Here is a 21,125-nt window from a genome sequence, read left to right as displayed (position 1 = left end):
CACATGATTCGGACGGATGTACATGGGCACATTTGGCACATGTTAGTCGGCCTCGGCAGTTCTGAGAACTATAGCCAAAGCTGTGGCATTTGAAGGAGCGAAGGGGATTCGGGATGTAAGGCCTTACTCAGGTCTTTACATTGCCTGTATCGCTAATCTTAGGAAGCATCATCATCATCATCATCAGCCTAGTTACGCCCACTGCAGGGCAAAGGCCTCTCCCATACTTCTCCAACAACCCCGTTCATGTACTAATTGTAGCCATGTTGTCCCTGCAAACGTCTTAATGTCATCCGCCCACCTAACTTTCTGCCACCCCCTGCTACGCTTACCTTCCCTTGGAATCCAGTCCGTAACCCTTATTGACCATCGGTTATCTTCACTCATATTACATGTCCTGCATATGCCCCCCCCGTTCCTTTTTCTTGATTTCAACTAAGATGCCATTACATCGCGTTTGTTCCCTCACCCAATTTGCTCTTATCTTATACCTCAACTTTACACCCACCATTCTTATTTGCATAGCTCGTTGCGTCGCCCTCAATTTAAGTAGAACCCTTTTCGTAAGGCTCCAGGTGTGTGCCCTGTACGTGAGTACTGGTAAGACGCAGCTGTCATACGCTTTTCTCTTGAGGGATAATGGCAACCTGCTGTTCATGATTTGAGAATGCCTGCCAAACGCACCCCAGCCCATTCTTATTCTTCTGGTTATTTCAGTTTCATGATCCTGATCCGTGGTCACTACCTGCCCTAAGTAGATGTATCCCCTTACCACTTCCTGTGCCTCGCTACCTATCGTAAACTGCTGTTCTCTTCCGAGACTGTTAAACATTACTTTAGTTTTCTGCAGATTAATTTTCAAACCCACCCTTCTGCTTTGCCTTTCCAGGTCAGTGAGCATGCATTGCAATTGGTCCCCTGAGTTACTAAGCAAGGCAATATCATCAGCGAATCGCAAGTTGCTAAGGTATTCTCCATCAACTTTTATCCCCAATTCTTCCCACTCCAGGTCTCTGAACACCTCCTGTAAACATGCTGTGAATAGCATTGGAGAGATCGTATCTCCCTGTCTGACACCTTTCTTTATTGGGATTTTGTTGCTTGCTTTGTGGAGGACTACGGTGGCGGTGGAGCTGCTATAGATACCTTCCAGTATTTTTACATATGGCTCATCTTCACACTGATTCTGTAATGCCTCCATCACTGCTGACGTTTCGACTGAATCAAACGCTTTCTCGTAATCAATGAAAGCTATATATAAGGGTTGGTTATATTCTGCACATTTCTCTATCACTTGATTGATAGTGTGAATATGGTCTATTGTTGAGTAGCCTTTACGGAATCCTGCCTCGTCCTTTGGTTGACAGAAGTCTAAGGTGTTCCTGATTCTATTTGCGATTACCTTATATAGGCAACGGACAGTAAGATGATGGGTCTATAATTTTTCAAGTCTTTCGCGTCCCCTTTCTTATGGATTAGGATTATGTTAGCATTCTTCCAAGATTCCGGTACGCTCGAGGTTATGAGGCATTGCGTATACAGGGTGGCCAATTTCTCTAGAACAATCTGACCACCATCCTTCAACAAATCTGCTGTTACCTGATCCTCCCCAGCTGCCTTCCCCTTTTGCATAGCTCCTAAGGCTTTCTTTACTTCTTCTGGCGTTACCTGTGGGATTTCGAATTCCTCTAGGCTATTCTTTCTTCCACTATCGTCGTGGGTGCCACTGGCACTGTATAAATCTCTATAGAACTCCTCAGCCACTTGAACTATCTCATCCATATTAGTAACGATATTGCCGGCTTTGCCTCTTAACGCACACATCTGATTCTTGCCTATTCCTAGTTTCTTCTTCACTGTTCTTAGGCTTCCTCCGTTCCTGAGAGCCTGTTCAATTCTATGCATATTATACTTCCTGATGTCTGCTGTCTTACGCTTGTTGATTAACTTAGAAAGTTTTGCCAGTTCTATTCTAACTGTAGGGTTAGAGGCTTTCATACATTGGCGTTTCTTGATCAGATCTTTCGTCTCCTGCGATAGCTTACTGGTTTCCTGTCTAACGGCGTTACCACCGACTTCTACTGCGCAATCCTTAATGATGCCTTAATGATGCCTTAATGATTGTCCTTCATTGCTTCAACACTAAGGTCCTCTTCCTGAGTTAAAGCCGAATACCTGTTCTGTAGCTTGATCCGGAATTCCTCTAGTTTCCCTCTTACCGCTAACTCATTGATTGGCTTCTTGTGTACCAGTTTCTTCCGCTCCCTCCTCAATTATAGGCTAATTCGAGTTCTTACCATCCTATGGTAACTGCAACGTACCTTGCCGAGCACGTCTACATCTTGTATGATGCCAGGGTTCGCGCACAGTATGAAGTCTATTTGTAGTCTCACCATTCGGGCTCCTCCACGTCCATTTTCGGCTAACCCGCTTGCGGAAAAAGGTATTCATTATCCGCATATTATTCTGTTCTGCAAACTCTACTAATAACTCTCCTCTGCTATTCCTAGAGCCTACGCCATATTCCCCCACTGACTTGTCTACAGCCTGCTTCTTGCCTACCCTGGCATTGAAGTCGCCCATCAGTATAGTGTATTTTGTTTTGACTTTACCCATCGCCGATTCCGCGTCTTCATAAAAGCTTTCGACTTCCTGGTCATCATGACTGCATTTAGGGGCATAGACTTGTACCACCTTCAATTTGTACCTCTTATTAAGTTTCACAACAAGACCTGCCACCCTCTCGTTAATGCTATATAATTCCTGTATGTTACCAGCTATTTCCTTATTAATCAGGAATCCGACTCCTAGTTCTTCTCCGTTAAGCCCGGTAGCACAGTACGTGCCCGCTTATTAGCACTGTATATGCTTCTTTTGTCCTCCTAACCTCACTGAGCCCTATTATATCCCGTTTACTACCCTCTAATTCCTCCAATAACACTGCTAGACTCGCCTCACTAGATAACGTTCTAACGTTAAAGGTTGCCAGGTTCAGATTCCAATGGCGGTCTGTCCGGAGCCAGGTATTCTTAGCACCCTCTGCTGCGTCACCGATCTGACCGCCGACGTGGTCAGTTGCTTCGCAGCTACTGGGGACTGAGGGCCGGGGTTTGATTGTTGTATTCATATAGGAGGTTGTGGCCAAGTACTGCACCAGGGTGGCCAACGCTGCTCTGGTGAGAGAGTGCGTTACCGGTTCTGGTCACCGGGATCATGCCGCACTCCAGGCCTGTTTGCATACTTGAGCCGAATGTTAGAATTAGGTGTTTGGTTTGAATCTGTTTACCGTCATGCCTCATCTTAATTCTTTTCACATTTCTCACATTCTGGTCACTCCATCCCTCCAAAAGTTCACTCTCGGTACACTCCATCAAACCATCATCAGAAATGACGCCGCGAATGGTATCCATAGTACGGTGAGAATTGACACTCACTAGAGTCTCCCCGAAAGACACAAGCATAGGTAGTTTTTTAGGTTTATTCTTCTGGAGGAGATCCAGGAGGCCATGACCAATTGCCAACTTCGAAACTAGGAAAAAAGACTTCACTCAATGTTTTCGCAACCTGAAAAAGTGAGGCATTTTGTTGGCTTTTCTTTCTCCGAAAGGATTGTATGAAATCGTAGCAAATTATTATTTCGGCCAAAAAAATTTAAGCACCTCTTCGGTGCGCCCTCTTTTTTGAAGGCAAACAGACAATGGGGGAAACGAAATTTTCATAGATATAGATGAAATTTTCGATAGCAGCACCAGCCACCCGCCATGCAGCCCAACCAAAGAATGCTGCAAGACCTGCAGAAGACAGTTCCCGTATATGCCAGATGTAAGCCACTGCTATAACAGAACATGTATAAGAAAAGGTGGCATGTCACACAAGCTTAACCCTTGTTACCTGGAAAATCGTAAGTAAAAGGAAACAAGGACAGCGTAGGAAGGATTGAAAGTAAGAGAGAAAGCTTAAGATTGGCGAGGAGGACAGAAAAACAACTACCGATTTACCCAGGATTTGTCAGTCCTGGGGTGCAAGGGCCAAAGACAGGGAACTGCGAAAGTATACATGGCCCACACAGGTCAAAGTGTAGTATCAGTTCTTGTCAGGTTAACATCTGATACGGGTCCCATTTGGATCCAAGATATTAAACTTATATTTGCAAGTTAGCGGAAACCTTGAACCGCCGTAGGTACGCCTGGTATTGCACTACCTCCGAGATCCGCCCACTTATTTCGTACACGCAGAAGAACAATGCAGCGAACATTAGCCATAATCTGCGTCGCTGCAAAAAACTTTATATTCCTAGTTGTAGAGATTAGTAGATAGTGAGATATACCCATACTGTGAGACTGACCAATAACCGGGTAGTTAAAAATAAAGTCACACATTTAGTTACCTTGAAACCAAATATGTGAATGAGCATTTAGAATCACGGGACCGGTTGTAGAGAAGATTTAGGAAAATTAACGTACAAATAAAACCAAAAATACGACTATTGGTGCTCAATTTGTTAAAAATAAACATGAACGCTAAGGTCTGAATTTATTTTCTAAACACGATCGATTCCGTAGAAAAATTCTGAATATCATGGTAAACCTCTAGTTCGTGTTCCTATTCATCACTCTGTTACTTTTAACCAAGAACTTTAATGCCACCCCTGCACATAAGGATATCGATAGGTAAGTGAAAGATGAATGCTTTATTTGTTTATTAAAACAGCACTGAGTTTACGTAAATAACTTGCAGAAAAAATTCACTATGACACTGCCGGTTCTGGCGTTGCGCTGTTGAGCATAGAAGTCACGCGTTTCATTCGCGATTGGTGTTGCCACATTCAGCCGTTTGGGCGCGCTCAATCCAAAGCATTCCTTTACCATGCTTTGTGTGCATTGTAAAGAATGTCTGAAGAAAAATATAATAATTTTGTGTCCTGCACTACGGTTTCCCTCGGTACTCATTAGGCAGCTTCCAGATGTTAAACTTTAGAACTTAACTGCTCTGAAATGACGTCTACATGTACACTCTGCATAAGCTTGTGTCATTAGGTGGAACGTTAACTCACATGCAAGAGAACGGAGATATTCTAACACTCGTCATCTGCAGGCCGAACAGACTGAGGTTTGTGCCATGTATAAGAAGAAATTAAAGCTCAGTAACTACTTTAAGGAGACTTATTATTGAGACGGAGAGTTTCTTCACAAAAATGTTTGAAAATATCAACACTGAAAAAAAAATGATGTTTTCAACTTAAGTAATAAATGATGATATCACAATTCTTGAGACTAATTCTACTGAGACATCTAAAGCGGGCATAATTGTTGTATTGTACAGCGGTCTGCAATATACCACACTTTGTTTATTTGCGAGAAGGACTTCTGTGAAACACTCGAGAACACTGCAACAATTTGCCGTGTTTTATTTGGTGCCGAGTTACGAATTCTTTAACTACGTTCTACAATTTTATCAAAACATACCAATCGGTAATTTTTGTAAAAGTAAGGCACTTAACAAAAAATCTGCTTGCTGCGTTTGCTTTAAATTACCTTTCTCTATGAAATGCAACACATTTCATTCAACTTACTCCAGAACTTGTCTTTAAGACACCATTTCTGCGTTTTAGTTGTATTTTACTTGGGAACTCAGAGTTGCCTCGGAGCTGAAGCTTCCTACTGGAATCGTTAAGCAATAAAGTGATCTTCTTCTCAATGATACTTTGGCCACTACAGCACTAATCATTAGTAATGCTAAGATTGCGCAGCGCCACGGCACTGTGAGTGTAGCGAGCGTACAAGGAGTAATACTGTACCTTGTTTGGTGTCGTAATTCTAGTGAAAGGCCGCAAAGCTTCTAAATTGCGCTCTTTAGTTGGCACTGCCTCGTTTTAGTATATTTTTCGGCATTTTAAATGCGTTTTCAATGCCGTCAGAACTCGCACAATGCAATTGAAGGCTTTAAAGTCGCTATAAAAATGAAACATGTCGAGAAATTTTAATTTCTTCCTTTTCACATAAACTTCTGATAGCCAACTTGACTGTGGTATTTTTCTACGCACAATTTTCATGAATTATTTACGCACAGCTTCTAATTTCAGTACTAAATAATCAAACATACAGTTTAGCTTCGTTTCCAGATTTAAGTCCATGCTATAGAAGGTCAAGTCCCACAGGTAGTACCTCCTTTGCTTCACGTATTCCCGCAACTCACTGTTGTGTTTAAGCGGCTACTGTCTGCTACACCTCAACATTAGGTGATTGGTTTGAATCGCGTGAGGTGGGAGCCAAAGGAAAATCACTCGCGCACTTCTGTTTATATGGCATTAAGGGGTCCCAGGTCATCCACATTAGTGCCTAGGTGAAAGTGAAGTGAAAGTGAAACTTCATTTTCTTTTCGAGTCTCATCTCAGGTATCAGCTATATACGGCGCCCTCCAAAACCTACTGTTCATTTCCGGGGTGTTGAACTCCACCATTACATTATAATGTTGTGCGCACAGATCTTGAATACGCAAACCCAAACAGTTATACAAACAGGGGTAAGATGTTCGAAGCGCATTTTGTCATTTCAAAGGGTAAGGTGCCCTCACCCCAACGCATGACTTTGCCTCGGTGGTGTCAGGAAGCTCGAAGGCAATATGGGTGACGTACGAGCTACGTAGAACGCGGCAGTGGTTTCTATCAGCGTATCCCCATCGCACATTTTCAGCAGTCCTGGCAGGAACACACACACAAGATCAAATAATGAAAATAGCTTTGACTAGGAAACGTGAAGCAAAGTTGGAGGTTCGATCTTTACATGAGATGACGTCTTTGGCATTACCTTGTGCAGTACACTTCAGCTGCCACCATATGCGCAATAACTATTGCTTAAAAACGGCGCGCATTCAGATAATGGTAACGCAAGAGAAGGCATGCATGCGTGCGAGCCTAGACTAGCAAGTTTTTATTTTTGCTGTTGCTGAAGTTGAACGCCATCACTTATAGGTAAATATACTTTAAGAATAACTGCGTGTGCACTGATGGATGTATAGCCAGTGCCTTCAATTCCCCAAAAATTATCACCATTGCGATAGGTCATTCAAGAAAGATAGTATTGTAGCAAGATGCGATGTGGACGTCAATTCGCACGGTTAGTAGCAAATAGTTAAGATCATGAACCGGCTCCTCAAAATGTCTACATGTGCAACAGGTGACAGCCTTTGAAAGACGAATATTAGAACGAGACATCCTCTAAATGCCTGACAGCATGGCGTTCTCAGTGGGACAAGCTATTTGGGAAGTTTATCTGTAGTTTCTTCGAAGTATGAAGGTGTGGGCGCTATTCACTCCGAATAAAATATCCAAACCAATAAATAGGAATCTTTTCGTAGCAATGCAATTCGTCCATTGAGCTGGATGCTTCTGGTCAGTGAAAGTTAAATGAGAATGTGCCATGAGTGGCCCAATAAATATTGCGGGAGCCGATCCCACCACTGAAATTATACGGATGTGATTGTACAAGTGATAGCAATTTTTCTTAAACGGAAACTTTCTTTGCTATTTTTCTGGGTTTCGCATTGGTGCTTGGCTACTGGGTGCTTCGTGTTGCGTGCCATAGGGTTGGTTGCAATATCGGTTGTTATATTTGTGAATGCATATTCGAAAGATACTTGACAGCACGAGCGAAGTGGTTTACATCCCGTTGTAGTGTGATCAATTATGCAGATAGCAAACATATAATTTATATTTTTTGCTGAAGCAAATGTAGTCTTGACCGATGGCTACCACCTGCTCTGCTCTTCCGTTTCAGGATAACCTTAACTGTCAATCGATGACGCTTCACTCGTAAATTAATCAGTTGCTGCTTACTACAGAGCTTTATCTGGGACAAAGCACCGCACAAGTTCTAGCATGAAACAAATAATTTTTTGACAATGTGTAAATGAGGCAATATGCGGAATGTGTTATAGTTGTTGCGCAGTTAACCCAAGAGGTAAAAATACAAGCTTTCTTTAAAGCCTGTGAAATATCGCTTTATTTTATCTGCGTAATGAGTCGCTCAATTACGTGACATAAAATTCTAACCAGTGCATGACACGGGAAAAAAAGTAAACGAAACATCAACAGCGATATTGAGAATGTATCCAGGTAAAGCTAGGCAAATAGATTGCGTAGCTAACCATATTACGTGAAAAAACTTTCGTCGTTACGTTCACATTCTTCAGAAACTTGTCCTGCAATTCAGTCAGTGTCGTGTAAAAGGTTGCCTTCTCGCATAAAAAACAAGAAAGCGGCTTCAGTAAGTCACCATACGTGAAATGTTTCCTAGCAAGCAATTCACGACTGCATTGGGGGCTTTGCATCTTTTACCTAAAACTTGCCACCAATACCTCATCATTTCCTATAGGCACTATAGAAAGTTATGCTGAATGTAATATCTTTCAGGTTAACATTCTGCGGGTTTCGTATTTCCTAAAAAAAGCTATGCATTTCTTATTATTACGCCTCCTAGATGTAGCTTAAAGGTAATAAACTTAACATTGCTTAAAGAACTGTCAGATATCGGAAGCACCCTCACAATGACTGCTCGGGAGATTAGTTGTGCAGAATCTTTCTTTCCCTTCCAATTAGGACTAACTATGTAAGGTACGGTGTTGCGTCTCAAGCATTCTTGTATGGCGTTGCACCCATTTGTTACTGGATAAACCCAAATCAATTCCAGCATGAATCACAGAAAAGTCAAAGACAATACTGCATGCGCGATGTCCTCAATATATTTAATTTATTCGCATCAAAACGCGCCTCCACAGTAACAGAAAAACACCAACAAACATAGGGGCAAGCGCACTGTCTACAGTGACTTGGCAGGTGAGCATCGTCAGGCGGGGAAAGGGAAGTATTCTGCACCCTGAGGCGATCGTTGGTACCCCGACCAGTTTGGCCGATGCATAGGTTCCCCTTTAAAGATGCAATTCAGTAGGTAAATTATGCAATGCGATGTCAAAAACGAAGGCAAAAACGGAGATTCTGTAGGCGTTTCACATAATGAGACAGTAGAAGGCTTGCGTGAGTGACACTTCTTTGAGCATCACCGATAAAGAGCTGAGTGTCTTTACCGGTGAGGTGGGATTGTAAGAAGACTAGGTGATGTTGAATACGATTTTTTCCTTTGTGGTGGCTTTCTGCGCTTGTTTGAGGAGGTTCGATTATCGGAAAGTATGTCTCTTCCTTCATAAACTTTAGTTGATAGTTTTAACGTGTCTCACCGCCTTCAACTTCGTGTTTAAGTTCACCATCGTTGCTTTTTATTTGCTAGCGTGTGCCAACGGCTTAAGCTCCCCATTTCGTCAGTTCAGATTAGTGTGACACTCGAGGCTCCTTTGTTTAACCGGATTTTCTGTTGTGGTCTTGATTAGATGCACTTATCAAATGGCGTTTATTGGACATTTGTTTACCTAACGCAGCCTATGTGAGCATTATGTTTGCCTTTGTTTAGGAATGAAATTTTATATGTTTATTATGTCGAAGAACAGTATTTCAATCGATGATAAAATTTTGCTATTCAAACAACGTTAATATTCCATTCTCTTTTCTTCATTCACCCTTTCGTTCTACTAGTGCCCGGAACATTGCGGCAACCTTAGAGCTGGCCGTACATTTCCTGTCGCCCTGTACTGTTTATTAAATTGTCTGTTAATGTCACTGAACTTCCCTATTCGGCCGCAAGACGAAGGGCACGGAAACACGTTGTGCTGGTGCCACTTGCGTGAAGCACGTTACCGCATGGAAGTTGGACCACGGTTGAAACGCTCCGTGCGGGTCACACCAAGCAGTCGCACAAAGAGACGAAGTAGGAACAATCGTCCTGCTAGACTGCCTCTTTACCCGTTCAACTTCTCTCGTCCACACAGAGCTCACGGTGACGTGGCGCAATCTTCCGGAAACTAGAAAATTTTGTACGGAAAATAGGCAAAAAGTGTTTCGCATAGCTGTTTAACTCAGGCGAACGACAACCACCGTAAGCTAAAGATTGCTGCAACTGTCGTGCCTGATGAATTATTGCCCTCCAAAATAAGCGATACAGAAAACAACGATATGCCGGAAAGTCTTTATTGAAACAACCAAGGCAGCTTGGGCAATGCCCTGTTATTTCACCAAAATTGAGAGGAACGCTGATGCGTGGCAACAGTGCTTCTTCCAAGCACTGGTTTATCCAAATGTTGCGAAGATGGGAAGTGAAACTGCGTTGCCGAGCGGTATCTTCGTTTTATTTTTCCAGGAGTAAATTATCCCAATGTAAAGGTTGCTATGTGGCAACTGTAATTTGCATCACGTGCGCACACCCACGAGTAAAAATTTAGCTGGACCGAAACCATTACGTGGCTAATGGTGACATTAGTAGAGGTCAAACGTCACCGGGTAGGACACGCAGTCTAAAATGTATCCTTCATCCTTCAGCGTCAGAGTTTCGACAACGTGGCCATCCTGAAAAAAAGTAAAGAAATAGAGATGCGACGTAAGAATCGCATGGCAAATATAGAAGTGAAAACTTGGTGAAATGGCATACGTTGTCCATGGAAACGAGATAGTGTCAACGACAGAGGTAGGAGAAAGAGGAACAGGAAGGATGGGCGCTGACTGACATCTGTAGGGCTATGTGAAAAACGCTATTTATGAAGGTAATGGTACAGTATGTGAGTGAGCGTTATGTATTGATGCAAGTAAACATCACTGTCATTGTAATTGCCAGAAAATAAGCTGTCAAAAGCCAACTCGATCTGTTCGCTGTAAATGTCTAAAAGGCTAAAATATATAATTTTGACAGGTCAAACAGTGTGATATCAACAACATGATTGCGCTTGCAAAAAGGCACTTTTTATTTTTCATCGGCACCCATGGACCAAAGGTAGTGTTAATAAACATAGGATTCACAATTCAGGGGTACTGGGTGACATGGCTCCGGTCCTTGTGCGTCAGTTAGAGTTGCTAAGATGTTCGTAGCGCAAATAAATGGGGAAGAAGAAATGGTAGGTGACCTGTTTCTGGACTGTGCTTTATAGTCACTGCAAATTATTCCTTGCCATTGTGCGTTCACCTTGCCCAAAAAAAGATGTGCCTTAACAAATTAGGTTGCTTTTCTAACATCAATGTGCAATAACTGTTCACGCTCTTTCTAAGATGTTCCCATATTTTTTACATTTCCATCGTATTTTCTAATAGGCATTTAGAACCTTATGAGTAAATTATATAACATGTATAATGAACTTTTCCAAAAAGCAGAATACAGGAACCCCCATTCGTCCTTTCTCTTCGAGAAAGATGCCAATCCGAAGCCGCCACTTCCCGGCATTTTCATGCATGTATAGCGCCATGGCAGCGCCATCGTCTGTATGTGCTAAATTTCGCTTGAAATGGTCAACTTGACCGAAACGAAAGGGAATCATTTAAAATAGAGTTTATTAAGCGTATCCTATAATATACGTCTGGATACTTATTTTATCGTTGTGCCTGGGAAAGGGATATGTCATAGTTCTTATTATGAATAGGTGACGCGACATTTAGCCAAAACCCCGTGCTGTTCACCAATCACTCTGTCAGTGCTTCTATTGGGACTTTCCTTTATGGTATAACTGATACATCCTCTGATGGGATGTATTTCTCTAGCGTTAGAACACTCATACTACGAAGTTGAATTCCGTGATTTCTAGGGAATGTTCTGACACTAGTGTTCGCGCTGGTCGCCAGTGTACATGTTCAGTCACCACTAACCTGATGGGAAATGCATTAATTAGCATGCAATTAGCCTTTCTTGCATCAAATGACCTCGTCTATTGTTACATTAACCTCCTTGAAGTGCGTTTTCGATAGCAACATTTTGGTATAGTATCCTAGTCCGAGTTAATGTTCGATTTCTATGATTTAGCTCTTTTATATCATATTAAAATCGAGTACAGTACTTTAAAGGGCCATAAAATTAGCCATGCTTGATATGTGTAATTTACCCAACGTCATCTTCGTTTAGGGACGCGAATATTTGAAGCTGTCGTAATTGGTCTTTAGAAGTATGTGCTGGAAACCACCTAATGAAGTAAACTTTTTTCTAAACAAGAATAGCAGCACCTATCATTGTTTCCCCTACGACCATTTGCAGGCCATTGCAGACGCTAACATAGATCGTGAGGAGCTATGAACACCTGCCAGTACTTAAGGAGGATGTCTTCACGCTGTCTCATAGACACAGCGTTGGTTTCCACTTCATTGCTTCTACAACGCCACATCAGGTAGAAAAATATCAGCTCACCCCAATGCATGACCTAGTTGTCATGGCGTCAGGTACGTAGAACGACAGGCTAAATCTGTAGACGCCTGGCTTCAACGGGCAGCTGCTATTCCATGCAGCGCCGAGTTGTTTCTCCGCATTCGTGTCGGCATCGCAAAGCTTCATTTCCCTGCAAATAAGCGCGCGGGTAAGGAATAAAATAGTAAGAACAAAATGAGTAGATACCGATTGGAGAAACACTGTGTACACAACCACGTGAAAGCCAACTGATAATGACGTAAAGGAAAGCGTGGGCAGGGGACGAGTTAGTTGTAGCTTTAATTGAAATGCAGAAATTATAAATTGCAGGGAAATGAAGACGGATAAAAGAAAAGCCGCCGGCCGCTGATGACCAGCGAACCTACAACTTTCGCATTACGAGTCCGCTGCACTACGAGTTGTGTGACGGCTGCATCTGTTGTAACAGCCAGATTATTCAGTAATCATGTATGTGTAACCCTGGAAGTGTTAGAAAGCGTCGCTCAGGTGGTCGCGGTGGATATGCAACCCCAATATTCGGGCGTGTTAGAAAGCGTCGCTCAGGTGGTCGCCGTGGATATGCAACCTCAATTTTCTGACCCCTCGGTCCCTCTCCTACTACGTGCCAAGGCATGGATACCTCGCACGTGATGTCATGGACGTGGCTTATGACACTGGCGCTTCACCAACATGGCACCTAGGATATTGCCTATGCAAGCCGTGTACATATCACCGCTGAATAGTTCAGCATATTTACCCATTGTTGATTTGATTCGATTACGTCTACTATAAAGAAGCCTTCAACACTCGTTGCACTTGGGGGCCATACTACAGAAATACAGCTTACTAAGTCTTTTTATTTAACATTTGTCGTCGTCCACGCAGCCACTATATTTCTTAGCAACGCTGCTAACAAAGATAGTTTTTCGCCTGACGAAAGACGAGTCCTATTATACAGAAACACCGGCTACATCGAGAATTATTCATCATGCGCTCGCGGTCACTCATAGGTTCCCTCGTCAGGCGAACGTCTGTCCCGCAGTATTGAATAATTTTAACTGAACTGTGATTGGCAAGTATCCACCCACTTCATAAATAACCCCTCTTCAAGTTATTACTTTAACAAACAACCTAATTAAACCCCGGCCGCGGCGGCCGCATTTCTGTCGAGTCGAAATGAAAAATAAAAAAAAAAAAACATGCACATGTTCCATGCACATGTCAGTGAACCCCAGCTGCTGAAGACTAATCCAGAGTGAACCACTATGGCGTGTCTCATGATCATATTATGGTATAAGCACGTAAAACCATATAATTTTATTTAAATAAAACAACGAAAACGTAGCTCAGTACCTCATGCACTGGCGTCGTAAAAAACACGCAACGGCCTCTCTTGGAAACACGGTTAACATACTTGGCTCGTGTTGGTGAATCGTAAAGCATAAGTATGCCAGACATGACATAGGTGTATGTATGAAACATGATTTCATTTTTATTCGGGGGCGCGGGGTATTAGCTGCAAGGTATATAGAGCATAAAGGAAAGTCTTCACACATCGTTGCTTTCTGTCGCGCTTCCGAATCTTGGCGTGTGGTTTTAGAGATACAGAGCATGAAAGGGACACCTGAAAGGGACCAACGATGCCTTGCATGTCTGCGCACAGTTCGAGCACAATGAGAGGACAGAGGTACACAGAGCGCTGACTACTAACAAGCCTTGAACTTCCCTAGCTTTCGCTATGTTCACGTGTATCCTTTTGCTGCGCTCAACATCGACCAATCTATTTTGAACACGATAGCGTTAAGGGGCACGTGTCGAAGAAAACGAAAAGTCGGCGTCCTGCGCCGGGCCTCCTGTGAGCGAAAACTGCCGTATATATTTATGTATATGTACACGCCACGCCTTGCTATATGACATTCGGTACATGCGGGCTATACAACTGCAGCAGTATTCTATGACTAAAGTGGCTCATACTATATCTACATTCTTGACAAAGTTATTCGTCGGAACTTGAAGAATGGTAGCCGACAAAGATGTGTCTTGAAACATAACACCGACAGCGCATGCCTTTTATGTTAAATCTTCTAAGGCTGAAAATTTAAAAGTGTCGAAGAGTAACCGAAACCCGAAATTATGTAAATAATTTTGCACGGCTACGCACGACCCTTCCAATAGGACGGGTTTCTGCCCAGAGAGCTCGCCTTCGAGCATGTCATTTGCCACCAGCGTTTCTCGGTGAAAGAGAGAGCGAGATATAGAAATGACGTATGAAAAGGCAGGGAGGTTAAGCATAAGCAGTTCCGTTTGGGGAAGAGTTCAGGTGGATAAAATGAGGAAGTCTGGGCGGGCGAGAGAGAGAGAGAGAGACGAGCGCAAACAAAAAGGGTGTATTATGGAGCGGCAGCGGGCGGCGTTGGTCCAAACCTATCGTGAAGCCCCGTAGACTGCAGGAAACTTAGCAGCGCTAATAAGGCCTTCAGCGCAGACATTATTTGGGAGTACCGACCTAAACGCTTCATTTCTTATTGTGGACGCTTGTTAAATTGGTCCAGCACTCTGCACATCACTTATCGCTGAGCACAATATTGCGGACAAACACATATAATGTGTGCGAGCGTCTCATCGCTGCTGCATGTGTCGCACGTGGGGCTGTTTGCCATTCCAGTAAGGAAGGCATCATCACCATCATCATCATCATCATCTTCATCATCATCATCATCCTGGTTACGCCCACTGCAGCGCAAAGGCCTCTCCCATACCTCTCCAACTACCCCGGTCATGTACTAATTGGGGCCATGTCGTCCCTGCAAACTTCTTAATCTCATCCGCCCACCTAACTTTCTGCCGCCCCCTGCTGCGCTTCCCTTCCCTTGGAATCCAGTCCGCAACCCTTAATGACCATCAGTTATCTTCCCTCCTCATGACATATCCTGCCCATGCCGATTTCTTTTTCTTGATTTCAACTAAGATGCCATTAACTCGCGTTTGTTCCCTCATCCAATCTACTCTTTTCTTATCCCTTAACGTTACACCCACCATTCTTCTTTCCATCGCTCGTTGCGTCGTCCTGAATTTAAGTAGAACCCTTTTCGTAAGCCTCCAGGTTTCTGCCACGTACGTGAGTACTGGAAGGCATGCGAGTTCGTAAATGCAACGCCTAACCACAGACTCTACAGCTTCGTCTGCTCTCGTCGTGTTAACGCAGGCGTTGGATGCAGTGGTATATCCATAAGCTGCAGTTGCCAGGAAGCACGAGAATTAATCAATGATCTTTGAACGGTATCGCATTTTGCTCTTAAATACGAAGCTTAAGCGTCCTCCAAATTTGTATACTCTTTCGTAATAATTTGAATGCGTGAGCATTAGGAGTATCGTAGTGGAGAAATAACGTCTGTGTGAAGTGAGTGAAACCTCCCACGTGGTAGCGGTATGAAAGAGATGGGAGAGCGTATATATATATTATATTATATTATATATATATATATATATATATATATATATATATATATATATATATATATATATCAGTTAATGGTGCTCTAAGAAGTTACTGTACTTCGCTCCTCAAAGAGGCAGACCGTGTGTCGAGTGATCTCCTTCACAACAATTTGCGAAGTGGTGAACGCGGTTTAAATCATAAATTGGGGACATCGAAGAAGCGCTACGCAATCCAAATTCATTCGTATCACATCCCTTCAAAATAACATTATGGACAGTCGCCAGAGATACATGCCCTTCATCGTTCGCTTTGTGCTGCAGTTAGACTAAAAACGAGGCAAGTTTCTCATGCCTACTTGGGAAAGACGCTGTAGATGCACGTCAGCGGCTTTCCACTGGAGCTGGTCACGGATAGATCCAGAACAGGGCTGGTTCCAGTTGTGTTGTAGACGATGAGCTGCCCATCCAGCTGTACCGTGTGACCGAGGCGGGCGTTAGTAAGAGTGACATCAGAAATCCTGACGTTGGAGAAATCCGTTCCTGCGAGATCATGGAAAAAAAAAGCGAATGATGACGCGTAAGTACTCCGCACCATTAACAGAAATAGCAAGTCATAGCGTAGAAGAAGTTATTATGGGGCCAGCTGGTAGCTTGCTATGGTAAAACAAATTAGATCCCCCCCCCCCTAAATAAACACATCCTTATGCACCAACACAGGCAATCACTACAAAAGAATTGTCCCAAAACAGGCGCCCTGTCCTGGGGGGGACTGTCTTAGTGCCTATGTCTGCTCGGTCATTTCTCGAATGATTGCGTCTGTTGCGGTGTGCGTGTACGAGGGTGTCCCTCACTCTCTCTTTTTTTTATTTATTATTTATTTATTTCACATACTGTCAATCCCTCATGGGATTATAACAGGAAGGGCAAGTACATATGGTAGTATTTGCGAACAAGTGTATATATAGATTATATAATCATAAGTGTGTTATTGCAAAGGTTTTAGTTTCACTAAACAAAAGAATGAAGCAGTTCATCACAAATGCAATATTTGGGTACAATATACTATAACAAGGAAGAATCTGAGGAAACAAGAAACCAAACACGAAAAAAGAAAAAGAAACACCTGAAATCACCTGTGATATACAATACCTAATGAACATGACAAACAGTATGCAGTCATGCGTATGATGCATCATACAAAAGGAACACTCATAGATTAAAGTGTTAGGCTATGAAGATCGGTAACAAACCTGACTATGTAAGTCAGAGCTGTAAGGCAAGAAGGTGTTCTTCCACTGAATTAGCAAATGTATCTAATGAGGAGCTGTTACTAATGGATTCACTCAGTTGATTCCATTCTCTTATCGCTAAAGGAAAGAATGAATTCTTAAAGCAATCGGTATGAAAAGAATGCTCATTGAGTGTTTGTGTGTTCTTATGCCGCGTTGGCCGTGTTTCATTTCTGGAGATGTATCTAGAGGTATCAATCTTAAGCTTGTTGTGTAACAGCTGGTACATAAGTTTAGAACGGGCTAGTACAGCTCGGTTTTGTACTGTTAGGATTCCGGCTTTGTTAAGTAGTTCGGTGGGCGAGTCTGTTAATTTATGTTTATTGTATATGTACCGTAGAGCTTTCCTTTGTACACCTTCTAGTTTTTTAATTAGTTGTTTAGTATGTGGAAACCAGATAACATTTGCGTACTCAAGGACTGACCTGACGAAAGTTTTGTAAGCAAGAAGTTTTGTATCGGGTGGTGCTAGTCGGAGGTGTCTTCCAAGAAAGAAAAGGCGTTTCATTGCAGTTGCTGTAACATTATTTATATGGGAGTTCCATCTGAAGTCATGTGTTAACGTTAATCCGAGGTACTTGTGTTCATGAACTCGTATTAGTGGCACGTCGTTAACGGTATACATAAAGCTCGAGTTATTTTTTTTTCTGGTGATTGAAAGAACAGCAGATTTCTTAGTATTGATGGTCATCTGCCAGTGGGCGCACCAGTTAGACACAGCTTTCAAGTCGTTGTTTAATGTTATATGGTCATCATATGAGTTAATATTTCGATAAAGGATGCAGTCGTCTGCAAATAGCCTAATGTTTCCTGTGATTTTTGCGGGTAGGTCATTAATAAAAATTAGAAATAAAAGGGGAGCCAGAACGCTTCCTTGGGGGACTCCCGATGTTACCCGGGCTGTCTGGGAAATCTGTCCATTCACTTCCACAAACTGGGTACGGTTAGTAAGATAGTCGCAAATCCAGTCAATTATGGGGCCTGTACCTAATGTAGCCTGAAGTTTCCTTATGAGCTTTTTGTGTGATACCCGATCAAATGCCTTCGAGAAATCGAGTAGGATGAGGTCTGTTTGTCTGTGTTGGTCGATATTAAATGATATGTCGTGGGTTAGTTCCAGTAGTTGAGTGACTGTAGAAAGGCCTCTGCGAAAGCCATGTTGATATGGTGATATGATACTCTCCTGGTCTAAGAAAACGGTTATGTGTTTTAGTATGATGTGTTCTAGAAGTTTGCACACGGTACTCGTAAGTGAAATCGGCCGAAAGTTGGACGGGTCGTCTTTGGAGCCTGACTTATGTATTGGGACAACTTTTGCGGATTTCCAGTCCTGTGGAAGAACAGATGATGATAATGATTTGTTAAATATTATACAAAGGTACTTCGTCATCCATTCTGCGTATCGTTTCAAGAAAGCGTTGGGTATTTTATCCGGGCCTGGCCCTTTTTTTGTGTCCAGGTTTAGGAGAAGGTTCAGTACTCCGGCCTCCGTGACGGTGAGGGGGCTTAGTGTGCTGTTAACGGTGATGTCAATTTGGGGTAGTTTCCCATCGTCAGATGTGAAGATAGAAGAAAAGTAGTTATTTAGTGAATTAGCGGTTTGTTTGCTAGTTTCGGGTGACACTTGGGGATCACTTGATGCCTTAGGATTAAGGTAGTTCCAGAATTTGCTCGGTGAATTTCTTAGAAATCCTTGAAGTGTGTTTGTGTAAAAGTTTGACTTCGCTGTCTTTATTTTAGATTTCATGTCTTGGATAGCCAGAGTAAGATTACTTCGAGATGAAGGTTTAGGTGCTATTTTCATTGATTTTTTCAGACGTTTGACTTTACGTTTGGCATGAATGATGTCACGTGAGATCCAGGGATTGTGCTTTCTCGTTTTTTTAACTTTAGAAGGTACATACTTAGAAATACAATGAAACATAATTTTTTTGAAACCATGCCACAACGTTTCGATGTTTGTAGTGGAACGTATTGAAAGTTCTTCAAAGGCGGTAAGTTCGTTAGATAAGTAGTCAATAATACTCGTATCGTCTGCTCTACTGAAGTCCGGGTAAGTGATGCGTGGTTGGGAAGAAAATGTATTCTGAGCAGGTACAACACATAGAGTAATCTTATGATCAGACATGCCATTAATGAGTTCAAGGCGCGTTTGCTCTAAAGGAAAATGATGGCTCAAAAAAATTAAATCAAGTGTGTTGGAAGTAGTTCCTTGAACACGTGTGGGCTCTGTTACGATTTGGCTAAGATTCAATGAAAGCATGAGTTCGAAAAGCATATCAGCACTTGGTGAGTGGTGTTCAAATGTTTGCCAGTTCACATCAGGCAAGTTAAAATCCCCTAGAAGTATTAGTCTGGCCCCCAAAACGTTATTTTGCGCATACAAACGTTTTGCGCATACAAACGTTATTTTGCGCTCTAATTTGGTTTACCATAACTGTTTAAACGTGTGATTGCGGATCCATGTCTGAGGAAATCTTTCAGCGATCATCCACTGACAAAACTGCAATCTATTTCTTATCAAGAAAAGTACAAAAGGAAAGTTTGCAGACTTTAGGTATATAAAGGGCTAGTTTCGCCAGGAAGGCGAAGCGCTGAAGACGAGAGCAAGGATTGGCGTCGCGCCGAATGCGTCTCAGAACCCTGAGGCGACAGGGAGCAAGCCAGCGGCATTGAAGGCGTGGCACGTGGACAGCGCACGAGTCAGATGGAAGGCAAGCCGACGGTGTTGTTCAGCGTCCAAAGACAGGATTACATAAATTCAGCCTGACGTTCACCACGGTGCCCTACGCGCGCAGCTGCTTATCAGAAACGCCAATCTGCATTACGCACAACGCTCGTGCTGTCCCAGCGGAAGCCAGAATGCTGCCATGCGGCTCCATGCAGAGCTGATTCAACAAATTGTCACGGTGGGTCACCTTGGCTTCCTCGCGTTCGCAGAGGGAAACGCACTTTGCGTCTAGGGGGCCTTTCTCTACTCAACGTGTGCTCCACGCATGCTCAACCGACTGCACGACAGCATGAGAATGCCGACGCCGACGGCGCACAGGCGCCTATAGAAATTAAGCACCCTTGTGGTTTCGGCTGCTCTGAGAGGCTTAATAATTGTTTTTGCCTTTCACGGATGTAGAGCTTCGTTTCTTTCTGCAAAATTGCTTAGCTACATTTCAGTGCCACTCTGCTTTAAATCGAAGGGAATGTTCATTGGTACGCCTATATGTACATTGCAAATAACAATAATGCCAACAACACGAAGCTTCTCATAGCGTACTTCCTTTTCTTTATAGCTTTAGAAGTCTGCATGACGCCTTCGAGTTCCGAAACTATGTGGAACATATTCTCTGGCAGTAGTTATGTTCTTTGCCCACAAAAGCGCTTCAGTCTTTCATTCAATAATTCTGCTGTCGCAAAAAAAAATGCTGTACTGGGTAAACGTATTGAACGCCTCTTTTTTACGTAGTCATTTACCGATCAGAAACATTTATCATGCCCTAAGCAGATGTGCGAACTTATATTGCCTTTCAATATTCCTCATGGCAAAATTTGTTTAAATCAGTGCAATTGGTTGCGGATTAAAAGGGTATAGGGCGCCTACTGGCTATCGCTTCGGCACACTGCAGCTGCTTACTACAGTCTCCACCATCCGGAAACGTTAACGCGCCCAATTATTGAAGTAGGTAAACGCGGAAGCATTCCAGAAGCAACTGGAATTGTAAAAATACACAGGAGCTTACCGTTACATCTTGTCACTTTCGGCCGCTGCACATCGTCTGCGGCTGCTAGGTGCAGAGATGCAAGGATGCCGAAGCAGGTAATGGCTAGCACCTTCATCATCTACGGAGAGCAGAGGTGGGCTCGCAATTCGGAGTACGGCTTTTAAACAGCAGCTAGAGGTGCAAGCGCAGACGCCGGACATGAACATAGCGAAGTTCGAAGACCTCCGAGACCCTTTCAGCCGGCACTCACCTGTCAACCCGTGCTCGGAGTGCTTCCGTTCACATGTCGTTAACTTCACGTCAAACGCGCACTCTATAGCCCCCTTGGACATTGGCTCGAGCACTACCTTGCACTTGTTCGTACAAATTTATTAGGTGAGTAACCCGTCAGGATTATCTCAGGCTCGAGACTTCAACCT

General features: G+C 43.0%; 1 protein-coding gene and 1 pseudogene across 1 annotated transcript; one reads left to right on the top strand and one right to left on the bottom strand.

Moving 5' to 3' along the window:
• Positions 1-4,052: 4,052 nt before the first annotated feature.
• Positions 4,053-4,223, top strand: LOC142565073 (U2 spliceosomal RNA; annotated as a pseudogene).
• A 5,846-nt stretch (positions 4,224-10,069) lies between these two features.
• LOC142564508 (uncharacterized) lies at positions 10,070-20,824 on the bottom strand. The gene is made up of 4 exons (XM_075675526.1): positions 20,725-20,824; positions 16,058-16,241; positions 12,267-12,414; positions 10,070-10,450 (listed from the first exon to the last, which is right to left on the bottom strand). The coding sequence occupies exons 1-4, from the start codon at positions 20,822-20,824 to the stop codon at positions 10,361-10,363; spliced, it is 522 nt and encodes a 173-aa protein (XP_075531641.1). The 3' UTR covers positions 10,070-10,360.
• Between the last annotated feature and the right edge of the window lie 301 nt (positions 20,825-21,125).

This window comes from Dermacentor variabilis, chromosome 11 (genome assembly GCF_050947875.1).
Source record: "Dermacentor variabilis isolate Ectoservices chromosome 11, ASM5094787v1, whole genome shotgun sequence".
Lineage (NCBI taxonomy): Eukaryota > Metazoa > Arthropoda > Arachnida > Ixodida > Ixodidae > Dermacentor > Dermacentor variabilis.
Note: the sequence above shows the minus strand (reverse complement) of the source record. Positions and strands in the feature narration are given on the sequence as shown.

Excerpts from the sequence above, each read along its gene's own strand:
- LOC142564508 (XM_075675526.1), bottom strand. The coding sequence starts at position 20,824 with ATGATGAAGGTGCTAGCCATTACCTGCTTCGGCATCCTTGCATCTCTG. Across the intron at positions 16,242-20,724 it reads GAAAGTGACAAGATGTAACG|GAACGGATTTCTCCAACGTC; the intron begins GTAAGCTCCTGT and ends ATGATCTCGCAG. Across the intron at positions 10,451-12,266 it reads CAACTAGGTCATGCATTGGG|GATGGCCACGTTGTCGAAAC; the intron begins GTGAGCTGATAT and ends ACTTTTTTTCAG.